Here is a 12,003-nt window from a genome sequence, read left to right on the forward strand (position 1 = left end):
GCTGAACCAGGGCTTTGGGGGTGGCAGGGGGGAACCTCTGTGGCCACATCCAGCCCAGCCAACAGTGGGCACCCCGGGGATGGCGATGGGGAGGAGGGACGTGTTCCCTCCCACGGTGGCAGATGAGGAGGCCGGGCTGGGTGTGTGCCGCAGCCACCGTGCCCCCGGCTCTGCCTTCCCCGAAACGGCGGTGGGGCTGAGCAGCAGGCCCGGGCAGGCAGGGCTCCGTGTCCCGGCATCCCCGGGCACCCGCTGCCCCCGCTCCTCCCTCCTGCCCCGGGCTGGCCCGGCCCTGCGTGGGAACAAGGCTGGGATGGCTTGTCTGTCTGCGCGGTGGCTTGTCTGTCTGCACAGTGGCTTCTCTGTCTGCCTGGTGGCTTGTCTGCCTGTACAGTGGCTTGTCTGCCTGCGTGGTGGCTTCTCTGTCTGCGTGGTGGCTTCTCTGCTTGTGCGGTGGCTTCTCTGCTTGTGCGGTGGCTTGCCTGCCTGCATGGTGGCTTCTCTGTCTGCGTGGTGGCTTCTCTGCTTGTGCGGTGGCTTCTCTGCTTGTGTGGTGGCTTGCCTGCCTGCATGGTGGCTTCTCTGTCTGCGTGGTGGCTTCTCTGCTTGTGCGGTGGCTTCTCTGCTTGTGCGGTGGCTTGCCTGCCTGCATGGTGGTTTGTCTGCCTGCGTGGTGGCTTGTCTGCCCATACAGTGGCTTGCCTGCCTGCGTGGTGGCTTCTCTGTCTGCGTGGTGGCTTGTCGGCACGTATGGTGACTTGCCTGCCTGCGTGGTGGTTTGCTGATACCGTGGCTTCTCTGCCCGCACGGTGGCTTCTCTGCTTGTGCGGTGGCTTCTCTGCCTGCCCAGCAGCCCACCCCAGGGCTCTGTGCCACCCCATCCCCTGCATCCCACCAGGGACCAAGGCTTTCCCGGCGGGGAACGCTGTGCTGCAGACCCACGGGTGGCAGCTCTGCCCGCCCGGCTCCCCCCTCCCCGGCGACTTTGGGCCGTTATTTCTCTTGCAACGCGTGCAGGGAAGGGGAACCGGCACCGGTTCCCCCCCCTGCTCCCTCCCCCCCCGGTGTGCCCCCTCCTCCACTTCCTCTTCCCCTCCCTCCCGTTTCGCAACCGGCCCTTTGCAACCGGTGCCCGTCGGGGGATCAGGCTCTGGCCGGGGCGGGGGGGGGGGGGTGTCCGTCCCGTCCCGGGGGGAGCGGGCGGGCGGTGCCGCCGTTGACTCACGGCCGGGACAGGCGGAAGCGGCACCCGGTGCCCGGGGCGGGGGAGGGCGGAGCGGAGCCCGGTGCGGGGCAGCCCCGGTGCGGAGGAGCCCGGGAAGGAGCCTGGTGAACGGGGAGGGCCCTCCCGGTGCGAGCCGGTCCGGTAGGGAGGTCTCCCGGTGGGGAACCGGGACAGCCCCGTGCGGGATATGAGCTCTCCCGGTAAGGAACGGGGCAGTCCGGTGCAGGACAGCCCGGGACAGAGTACAGGCTCTCCCGGGGGAGGGGGGAATTAGGGCAGCGGGGTGCGGGATCTCCCGGGGGGGAACAGGACAGCCCGGGACAGAGTACAGGCTCTCCCGGGGGAGGGGGGAATTAGGGCAGCGGGGTGCGGGATCTCCCGGGGGGGAACGGAACAGCCCGGTGTGGGATCTCCCGGTGGGAAACGGATCAGCCCGGTGCGGGATCTCCCGGTCAGGAACGGGGCAGCCCCGTGTGGGGTCTCCCGGTAAAAAAAACGGGACAGCTGGGGACAGAATACAGGCTCTCCCGGGGGGGGGAATTAGGGTGGCCCGGTACAGACTCTGGGCTCTCCCGAGGGGGGATAGGGCACCGTGGTGCAGGGCAGCCCAGTGCAAGGTAAGGGCTGTCCCAGTAAGGACCAGAGCAGCCTGGGGCAGCGTACGGGTTCTCCCAGTCCTCTTTGTGAGCCCTCCCGGTGGGTCTTGCTGCCCCGGCCATGGAGGTGCCGGGGACCCCCCCAGTCGCTGGGAGCTGCTGGCAGGACCCGCTGGCGGTGGCGGGCACGACGGGCCGGCCGGTGTGTGGAACCCGGGGACGGGAAAGCCGGCGACGGGCGCTGAGCATCGTCTTCGTGCTGGGCCGGGAACCCGTCGCCTGCCCCGCGCTGCACAGCCTGCGGGACGCCTGCCGTCACCTGCGGGCACGCCTGCACACCCTGCCCTTCGACACCCTGGCACTGGGCGACACCGCCACCCTCCACCGCTTCTACAACGCAGGTGAGGATGCCACCCGCTCTGTCGGCATGGGGGTTTCCATCACTCTCCTTTTCCTGTTCTTCTGCCCGGTTATCCCGACTGTCCGGGAATATCTGGGCCGTGACTTGCCCTAGTCCCTGCGTAGCTCCCAGCTGTGTGCTCGGGCCGTTCGCTGTTTGTTTTTCTTCCTTCCTCCTGTTTACGTTCCGGGGTGGTTGGACATTTGTCAGGTCGTCTTTCTCCCTGGCGTTAAACGCAACGGGTGTGATTTTGGAAAGGCTGGTTCTTTTGAGGAGGGTTTGCGTAGGGTTCAACCTGGGCCGGGGGGGGGGGACAAGTGGGTGCCCCTCACTGTAGCAGGGGTCATCCCCTCTCTTAGGGCATGCGGGCACCCCCCTCCCCTCCCCCAAATTCAGGGGTGGCTGTTTCCCCTGCCCCATGAATTCGGGATCTGGCATCGGTCCCGTGAGCATCTGTCCCCTCTGTCCTGCCCGCAGACGTGGCCATGGTGGAACTGAGCGACTCCGTCTGCCAGCCCTCCCTCTTCTACCACCTGGGGGTCCGCGAGAGCTTCAACATGTCCCACAACGTCCTGCTGTGCTGCCAGACCGACCTGCCTGCCCTCCAGGCCCTGCAGGTCAGTGGGGACGGGGAAAGGGACACCCCGGCCCCTCGGGTGCTGCTTCTCCAGGGTGGGAATCGCCCCAAGCGCCTGGAGCGTCCGTGCAGACAGGAGGGAGATCTCCATCCCTTCCCTGAGCCCGGCTGAGTTCCCATGGTCGCATCCTGCTCTGGCAGAGATTTCCCTGTGTCTGGATGGGATGAGGAGGGGGTGGCTGGGGACCCCAGTGAGCCCTGGTGCTGGGTGTGTGGTGCTGGGTTCTCCCCCGGCCCCAGCTGGCCGGGAATTTGGGAGCAGGCGCTTTTCTGTGGGAAAAGCCGATCGCTTGGAAGCAGAACCCTCTGCGCAGAAGGGGCCGGTGGGAGGGATTCTCACCGCTCGGGGAAAAAAATGTGGATGGGAGAACATCCAAATCGTCCCCAAATGTCACCCTGACTCGGGGGAGCACCCATTCGGAGACCTCCCTGTGCCGGGTTTGGAGGAGAAGCCAGCTGTGTTTGCAGCCCTGCCTGGGGTGGGGGGGCCACACACAACGCTCATGTCCCTTGTCCCGGTGTCCCTCGCTGTCCCTGGCTCTTTTCCAGGTAACTCTGATCCCTGAGCCTGAAATCAGCTGATTTCTTTTGCCGGGGGAGGCTCATTAAATTCCTCCTCCCTCCCTTTCTCTCTCCCCAGGAGGACATCTGCCAGAAGAACTCGGTGCGTCTCTTGTCCCTGTGCTCGCTGACATGGTGCTGGGGGGTTTGAGCCCCTCTCTCCCCCCGAGTGGCTTCTCCCCAACCCTCGGAGGGTGGACATTGCAGACAGGGAGCAAGACCTTTCCCCAGATCTGAATTGGGGGGGGTATCACTTGCTCAGAGCAAATGCCGGGAACAGCAGCATGGAGAGGGGGTACCTGGTTTTGAAAGGAAACAGGATGTTCACTCTGGAGCGTAATGATGGCAGTCGGAGATAAAGCTGGTTTCTCTTTCCCTGCTAATGAATTATGGAAGGTGGTTCTATTAGCATGGCCTGGGCAGGCTTGGAGAGAGGGGACTGCTCTGTGACACGAGTAGAGGGGTTCTCAGCTCAGCTGGCAGAGCCGCTCACCCCTTCTCCCCTCCCTCAGGACCTCTGCGGCAGCTACACCTTCATCCCCTACGTGGTGACACCCCAGAACAAGGTCATCTGCTGCAATGCCGGGGCCGTGAAGTGCCTGACGGAGCTTTTCCAGCCCAGCTTCGAGACAGAGGCTTCCTTCACCCCGCTGGCAGCCCGGCTCGTCCAGCTGCTGGAGGGGATCCCCACCGACTCCTGGTACTGCTGCCCACCCCCCTGCCTGCGGGCAAACCCGCGTGGGCTGGCAGGGCTTGGCGGAGAACTGCCCCCCCACCCCAAAACCCCACATCTCTGCACCCCCATCCCCAGCGGGTATTTTCGGGAGACGATCCGGCGGGATATCCGGAGGGCGCGGGAGATGTACCGAGGGGAGCAGCTGAGCCGGGAGCTGGCCCATATCCAGCAGCGCCTGGACAGCGTGGAGCTGCTCAGCCTGGACATCGTGGTCAACTTCCTCCTCTCCTACCGCGACGTGCAGGTGTGAGGGGGTCTGAACACCCCGGGGAGGTGTTGGGGACCACGCTGGCATCCTGGGGGGGGAGGGAGGGGGACTGCTCCACAGCCTGCCCTGACTCGGTGGAGCTTGTAACCCTCAGGGCTTGGCTGGTCTGGGGAGAGCATTGCCCCACGGACTCGGGGATGGGCAACCTGGGGGCCACCAGCTCAGCTCCACCGCTGTCCCCGCAGGATTACGATGCCATCATCTCTCTGGTGGAGACCCTCCAGGCGCTGCCGACCTGCGCCGTGGCCGAGCAGCACAACGTCCGCTTCCACTACGCCTTCGCCCTCAGCCGGTGAGCGGCGGCAAGGGGGGGTGACACTCACCCCTGGCATCCCCATGGCATGGAGCCGGGGGCCAGGGGGACCAAGGGGCTGTGCTGGTGGTGCTCTTCACTGACCACCGGTGGGGTACGCGCAGGCGTAACCGTGATGGGGACAGGGAGAAGGCCCTGTCGGTGCTGCTGCCCGTGGTGGAGCGCGGGGAGGGGACTGCCCCCGACCTCCTCTGCTTGTGCGGCCGCGTCTACAAGGACATGTTCATCGACTCCGGCTTCACCGACACCGAGACGAGGGACCGGGCTTTCTACTGGTGAGGCTGGGGACAGGGCTGGGAGCCACCTGCCTGCCCATGTCCCCATCCGGGGGGGTTTGCAGGGGTGCCGGGGGCTTTTTCAGGGGAGCAGCCCCACGTTCAAACCACCCCTGCAGCAACACGGAGGCAGATGATGCTAATTCCTGCTGGGCTTTTATATTTTTACTTCTTTTGGGTTTTTGTTTCTGGTTTTTGGGTGCTCCCCCATCATAGGGGGCAGCTCCAGGATGCTGAGGCAGCCGCGTTTTGGCTGGCAGGGGGGTGGCAGCAGCCATGCCCTCCACCCGGCATCTCTACCCCAGGTACAGCAAAGCCTTTGAGGTGGAGCCGAGCCTCCACGCGGGCATCAACGCCGCCGTCCTCCTCATGGCCGCTGGGCACCAGATCGAAACCTCCGTGCAGCTGCAGCAAATCGGTGGGTGCCCCACAGCTCGGGGACAAGGACCCACCAGGGTTTGGGACCAGGCATGGGGGTCCGTTGGCATCGGGGCACCCCCGGAGCAGCCGTGCCCGGGTGCTGGGTTGCCGATTGAGGGGTGATGGGCTCCGGCTCCCACGTGCAGGGGTGAAGCTGAGCTGCCTGCAGGGTCGCAAGGGCAGCCTGGAGGAGCTGCACTACTACTGGGATGTGGGATTTTGCCTGGGAGCGGGCATCTTGGCCAACGACCTCAGCAAAGTTGTCCAAGCCTCTGAGAAGCTCTACAAGCTCAACGCACCAGGCTGGTATGGCACGGCATGGCATGTGCCCACCCGGGCAAGCCTGGGTCACCAGTCCCTGGTGGCTGTGCCCCAGGAGGGGGTTTAGGGGGTTTTAGGAGGTGCTGGGGGCATCTCTCTTCTCTCTCATCCCTCATGTCCCCACAGGTACCTGGTATCCGTCATGGAGACCTTCCTGCTCTACAAACACTTCCAGAGGAGCCCGCAGGTCCCCTCTGCCCGGCAGGAGCTGGCTGATTTTTGGCTGGGCTTCCTCCTCCAGGCGTGCCAGCCCTTCGTTGCCACACCACACTGCCCGGTGAGGGGCCACAGGGAGCCAACCCCTCCTGCCCAGACCCCCGGACCTCCCTGGGGACCACCCGGTCATCTGGGCTCACCGGGGCTTTGGGGAGGCACCAAGCAGCCCACCAGTGCCAACCCAGGTGGGAGGGTGGGGGCGCAGGGATGTGGCTGGGGATGCAATGGGTGGGGGGGCTCACTCAGCAGCCCCCCCCCTGCTGCCACAGGTCCTGGTCCTGGAGCTCAGCAAGGTCCTGCGGCCGGCTCGGTTGGCACTGCACAGCGGCACAGAGGATCCCGCCCTGACACTCGCCCTCGTCTGCCCCACGGAGGAGGTAGGGATGGGGCTGGGAGGTCTGGGGGGGGTCCCCACCGACCCCCTCCTTCCCTGCCCCTTCTCCTGCAGAAAGCGACATCGAGCTGGACCTTTGCAGCCACAGTCATCCGGGGTGTCAGGTGAGCATGTCCCCGGTTCCCTCGCCCACAGGACCGAGGATGCCCCCCCGTGTGCCTGCAGCCCCTCCACCTGCCCCATGGGCAGCATCAGCCCCACGGCTGATGGAGCTGGGGGGGGTCCTCTCCCTCCAGCATCTGCAAACGCGACGAACGGGGCTGCTTCCTCTACGTGGTGCACGCGGAGGAGGATTTCCAGCTCTACTTCCCCTCCCAGCAGCACTGCCGGTGGTGAGCCAGGGGTTGGGGGGCACAGGGACCTCCCCCCATTGCTGGTGGGGGCATGAGGGACCCCCAGTCACTGCCCTGGTGAGCAGGGAGGGATGGGAGCACGCAATTATGCAATTTCTTCCCTACCTTAATTTGGGGGGGGAAGGTGTATCCTAGGGACCCAACCCCTGCAGCTGGGTCATGCCACTGGTGGGGGACAGACTGGGATGGGGACCAGGAGCCCCTCTGTGCCAGGGGGTGGGTGGCCAAGTCCCCAGCATCCTCCCCAGGGCTCAGGACCGTTGTTCTCCCTCCGGCAGGTTCTGTGACCAGATCCAGTCCCTCCTGGCCGAGCAGGCGGCAGGTGGTGAGGAGGTGCCCAGCCCCACGCAGCCCATCCTGGAGGTGAGATGGGGACACAGGGTGACACTGGGTGACACAGGGCACTGGGTGGCACAGGCTGCCACCCCATGTCTCTGCCCACAGTACAGCTATGAGTACTCAGAGGCGGGTGAGCGGGTGGTCCTGGGCAGGGGGACATTTGGGATCGTCTACGCCGGGCGCTGCCTCAACAACCAAGTGCGCATCGCTATCAAGGAGATCCCGGAGCGGGACAGCCGGTAGGTGCCATGACGGGGGGGTCCCAGGGGACTGGGGGGGGCTCCCAGGGCACCCTAGGTACCCCCCTCACCACTCCATCCCGCTGTGTGCAGGTTCTCGCAGCCCTTGCACGAGGAGATCGCCTTGCACAAGCACCTGCGGCACAGGAACATCGTGCAGTACCTGGGCTCCGTCAGCCAGGATGGCTTCATCAAGATCTTCATGGAGGAGGTGCCGGGAGGTGGGCAGCGCTGGGGACAGGATTTGGGGGTCAAAAGGGGACACGTGGCCATATGTAGGGTCTAAACGGGGGTACTGTCCCTCTCCATGCCCCTCTCCAGGGAGTCTCTCATCCCTTCTGCGCTCCAAGTGGGGACCCCTGAAGGACAACGAACCCACCATCGTCTTCTACACCCGGCAGATCCTTGACGGGCTCAGCTACCTCCACGATAACCACATCGTGCACCGCGACATCAAGGTGAGGGGGTGGGGGGCACCACCCATCCTGGGGGCACAAGACCTGACCCCCATCTTGAGGGTCACTGGGCAGCCAGGAGCTGCCCCTCCATGCCCAAAGCCCCTAGGGCGATGCCCAATGGTGCTGCTCGAGCTTCAGGAGCTTTTTGTGGCTTGGTTTTATTTTGGGGTGCCCTTCTCGTGCCAGGGAGACAACGTCCTCATCAATACCTACAGTGGGGTGTTGAAGATCTCCGACTTCGGTACCTCCAAGAGGCTGGCGGGCATCAGCCCCAGCGCTGAGACCTTCACGGGTAAGGCAGCCCAGGGCTGGGGACCGGTTTCCACCAAGGTGGGGATGGTGGGATGCTGAGGACCAGGCGATGATGAGGTCTGCATTCTTGTACCCAGCATGGGGAGGAGGAGAACCCACCCTGGGCAGGGTTGGGTGATGGATACAGGCTCCTCTCACCCCTCCTCATCCTCTCCCCAGGCACGCTGCAGTACATGGCCCCAGAAATCATCGACCAAGGGCCGTGGGGCTATGGGAAGCCAGCAGATATCTGGTCCCTGGGCTGCACCATCATCGAGATGGCCACGGGCAAGCCACCCTTCTACGAGCTGGGCAGCGCCCAGGCTGCCATGTTCAAGGTACCCATGGGGAGGGGATGAGGGAGGTTCCCCAGCCATGAAATTGCCCCTATGGGGTGGGCGGTCCCTTTGTAGCCCCACAAGTGCCTCCCCTCCAGGTGGGCATGTTCAAGATGCACCCGGAGGTGCCCGAGTCCATGTCGGATAAAGCCAAGACGTTCATCCTGCGCTGCTTCCAGGCCGACCCAGCCGAGAGGGCCACGGCCGCCGCGCTGCTGCAGGACCCCTTCCTCACCGATGCCAGGAGGGCTCGGAGCCGGCCCCTGCCCCCGGCAGGGGGTGAGTCTGGGGTGGCAGAATAGAGGGGGGGGGCTGGCACTAGCTGCTAAATAACCATCTCCATCATCTCCCTGGCAGGTGATGCCCCCGACTTCGGGCAGCAGGATGGGGATGTGGAGGGCAGCGATGGGAGCAGGGGGTGTTCCTCAGCCAGGCAGGATGCCCCGGTGAGGGGCACGGCAGGCAGCCCCCTGCTCCCGTGCCACCCCGGCGAGGCAGCCTCCAGCCGCAGCTACTTGGGGTAGGGCATCCTGGGCACGGGGGGATGGAGGGACCCCGAAGGGGGGTGTTGGCTTTCAGCTTCCTGTGACACCAGCTGCCCCTGCCATGTCCCAGCACTGCACCCCATGATGCCCCCCTCGTTGTGCCAGAGCATCACATCCCTCCCGGCTTCATCCATCCCATCACATCCCATCACATCCCTTCCCATCACAGCTTGGGGGGCTTCCAGGAGGTCCCCCACACCCTCTCCCATGCTCAATGGCTGTGCCCACTCTGAGGCCATGCTCCTAAATGCCCGAGGCTGGGGTTGGGGGGGACAATACCAACCCTGCCCACCTGCCCCCCCAGCACTGCCCAGGGCTCGGCTGGCTCCGACCGCAGCCCCCGCTCGTCCTCCCCTGAGGAGAACAGGGACGGGTTCCTCCTGCGGAAAGACAGCAAGCGCCGGGCCACCCTGCACCGTGTCCTCACCACCGAGGCACCCGCCATCGTCACCGCCTTGGAGGGGAGCCAGGTGGGTACCGGGTGCCCGGGGTTGGAGGGGGTGGGCATGGCGGCAGCCCCTCAGCATCTCCTTTGCCCACCTAGGGCACGGCGGGTGCGAGGTTGAGCTCGGAGCATCTGTCTCAGCTGCTGAGCTGCCTGCGGAGCTACATCCAGTGCCCCAGCCAGCACCAGCTGTGCCAGGACCTGCTGGCACTGCAGAGCCGGCTGCGGGCGGAGGGGCTGAGCCTCTGCCACCTCCAGGCTCCCCTCTTCGGCTTCCAGGCAGCGGTGAGTGCCCAGGGTGGGGTGCTGGGGTGCTGAGTGGGTGATGTCCTGGCACGGTGATGCCATGGTGCAAGAGGTGCCCTGGTGCAAATGATATCCTGGTGCAAGCGATGCCCTGGCGTAGTGATGCCCTGGGTGCAAATGATGCTCCAGCATGGCGATAGCCTGTCACAGCAATGCCCCACCACAGTGATGCCCCCACCACAGTGATACCCTGGCACAGCAATGCCCTGGCATGGTGATGCCCTGGTGCAAGCAATGCCCCAGCACAGCAGTGCCCCAGCAGGGTCATGCCCTGGTGTGAGTGATGCCCTCAGCACAGTGATACCCTGGCACGGCACTGCCCCTGGTGCAAGTGATGCCCTGGTGCAGGTGATGCCCCTGGCACGGCACTGCCCCTGGTGCAAGTGATGCCCTGGTGCAGGTGATGCCCCTGGCACGGCACTGCCCCTGGTGCAAGTGATGCCCTGGTGCAGGTGATGCCCCTGGCACGGCACTGCCCCTGGTGCAAGTGATGCCCTGGTGCAGGTGATGCCCCTGGCACGGCACTGCCCCTGGTGCAAGTGATGCCCTGGTGCAGGTGATGCCCCTGGCACGGTGATGCCCTGGTGCAAGTGATACCCTGGCACAGTGATGATGTGGTGCAGGTGATGCCCCGGTGCAGATGATGCCCCGGCACAGCAATGCCCTGGCATGATGTTGCCCTGGCATGGTTCTGCCCCTTCCAGGTGAGACGGGTGCTACGCCAGCACCACATCAAACCCCACTGGATGTTTGCGCTGGATGACACCATCAGCCGGGCGGTGCAGGCAGCTTTCACCGTGCTGGTGAGAGGTGGGTGGCACTGGGGGACAGCTGGGATGTGGGTCCGGGTCCCACCAGCATGACTGAGTGGGTGGAGGAAGGTGGCAGCTGGCCTGGCCTGGGCTGGGGGACTTTGGGGTGCTGGGAAAGGGATATGAGGGGGGAGCCAGCACTGGGGCAGCCTTGGCTGTGCCCAGCTCCCTGTTTTGTCCCCAATATTCTGGGGTCCAAGCCCATTGGTCACCTCTCTGTGCCCACCACCACCTCTGCCCCTGCAGACCTGGGACTGAAGGCCAGCTGCCTGCGGGGGGATGGCGCCAAGGACACGAGTGACGATGATGACCCCGTGCCACCGAGGCTGTCCATCCCAAGGAGCCAACCCCAGCAGGACAGCACCAATTCGGGGCTCAGCACCGACCCCAGCACCCAGGTGGACCCCCTACCCTCCCTGCAGGCACCCTCGGCACTGGTGGCACAGCTCTGCCGCCTCCGCACGGAGACGGGCAGGTAGGACTGACTTCACTGGTGACTCCATCTCCCTGGCTGTCACTCTGTGTCCCCCCGGCGGGGTGCCAGCCCCTGCTCTGCTCTCCCCCAGGCTGCTCCAGGAGCTGGCGGAGAAAGAGCAGGAGTGGCAGCGGCTGATGCAGCGGGTGCTTCGCTCCGGGGACAATGACACCACGGTCCCCAGCCAGCCCCAGTGCAGCGGGGACCCCCCCCCGGGGTACTTAGCTCTGGGGCAAGATTGCTCTCCCCTGAGTCCCCAGCCCCCCCAGGGACAGGCTGACCCCCTCCTTCTCCAGTGGCTGCAGCGGCATGGCACGGACCCGGCCACCACGGCCACGGTGAGGCCCGTGGCCACTTGGCACACAGAGCTGGGGGGGCTCTGGGGGTCAGACCCTGCTGGTGTGAGCAGGGCAACCCCCCCAGCATTGTCCCCCAACACCCACCACCACCTCCTACAGCTCCTCTCCCACGGCTTCACCCTGCGGGACCTGCTGGACTGTGCCACCCGTGACGACCTCTTCTACGTGGGCATCAGGTACCCCCAGCCCATGTTGCCCCTCCTGGGCTGGCTGGGGTGAGGAAAGTGGGGGGCGGGGGGATGGTGGGCAGCACTGAGCGGGGGGACGACGACACACACAGCTTGGACCCCTCTCTCCAACATCCGTGTCCCTGCAGGCGTGGGCCAGCGTATCGCCTCTGGGCAACCATCCTGGAGCATCGCCAGCCCCTCGCCCAGGGGATGGGGAGTGAGCCCCAGTGCTGTGACACGTCCCTGGGGGACCCAGCCACTGGGGCTGCCACCCCGGGGGCTGGCAGGACGGTGACAGAGGGGACAGCCCCCCAAGTGGGAGCAGCCAGATGCAGCGGCTCCAGCCCCATGCCCGATGGAGAAGTCGGGGTACGCGCAGCAATAAAGAGCCACCAACTGTGCCCTCCAGTGCCACTTCATTGCTGCTGAAAGGGGTGGGGGGGGACACAGACCCCAGCCCCACACAGTGATGCTCCGGGCTCAGCTCTGTCCCCACCCCGGGTCCCACAGT

At 65.5% G+C, this 12,003-nt stretch overlaps 1 protein-coding gene across 1 annotated transcript; it reads left to right on the top strand.

Annotated features, from left to right (window-relative positions):
- The first annotated feature begins 1,942 nt into the window (after positions 1–1,942).
- On the top strand, positions 1,943–11,877 carry MAP3K6 (mitogen-activated protein kinase kinase kinase 6). The gene is given in 29 exon segments (XM_074162149.1): positions 1,943–2,222; positions 2,699–2,838; positions 3,499–3,522; positions 3,932–4,119; positions 4,231–4,399; positions 4,609–4,715; positions 4,841–5,011; positions 5,317–5,429; positions 5,578–5,737; positions 5,879–6,029; positions 6,238–6,345; positions 6,417–6,466; positions 6,599–6,694; positions 6,994–7,078; positions 7,160–7,293; positions 7,387–7,514; positions 7,615–7,751; positions 7,938–8,043; positions 8,223–8,380; positions 8,479–8,659; positions 8,738–8,900; positions 9,230–9,395; positions 9,470–9,655; positions 10,381–10,486; positions 10,735–10,963; positions 11,055–11,301; positions 11,422–11,498; positions 11,639–11,798; positions 11,800–11,877. Coding segments are annotated over 29 exon segments (4,098 nt in total).
- Positions 11,878–12,003: the final 126 nt, after the last annotated feature.

Source organism: Numenius arquata, chromosome 21, assembly GCF_964106895.1.
Source record: "Numenius arquata chromosome 21, bNumArq3.hap1.1, whole genome shotgun sequence".
Taxonomy (NCBI): Eukaryota; Metazoa; Chordata; class Aves; order Charadriiformes; family Scolopacidae; genus Numenius; species Numenius arquata.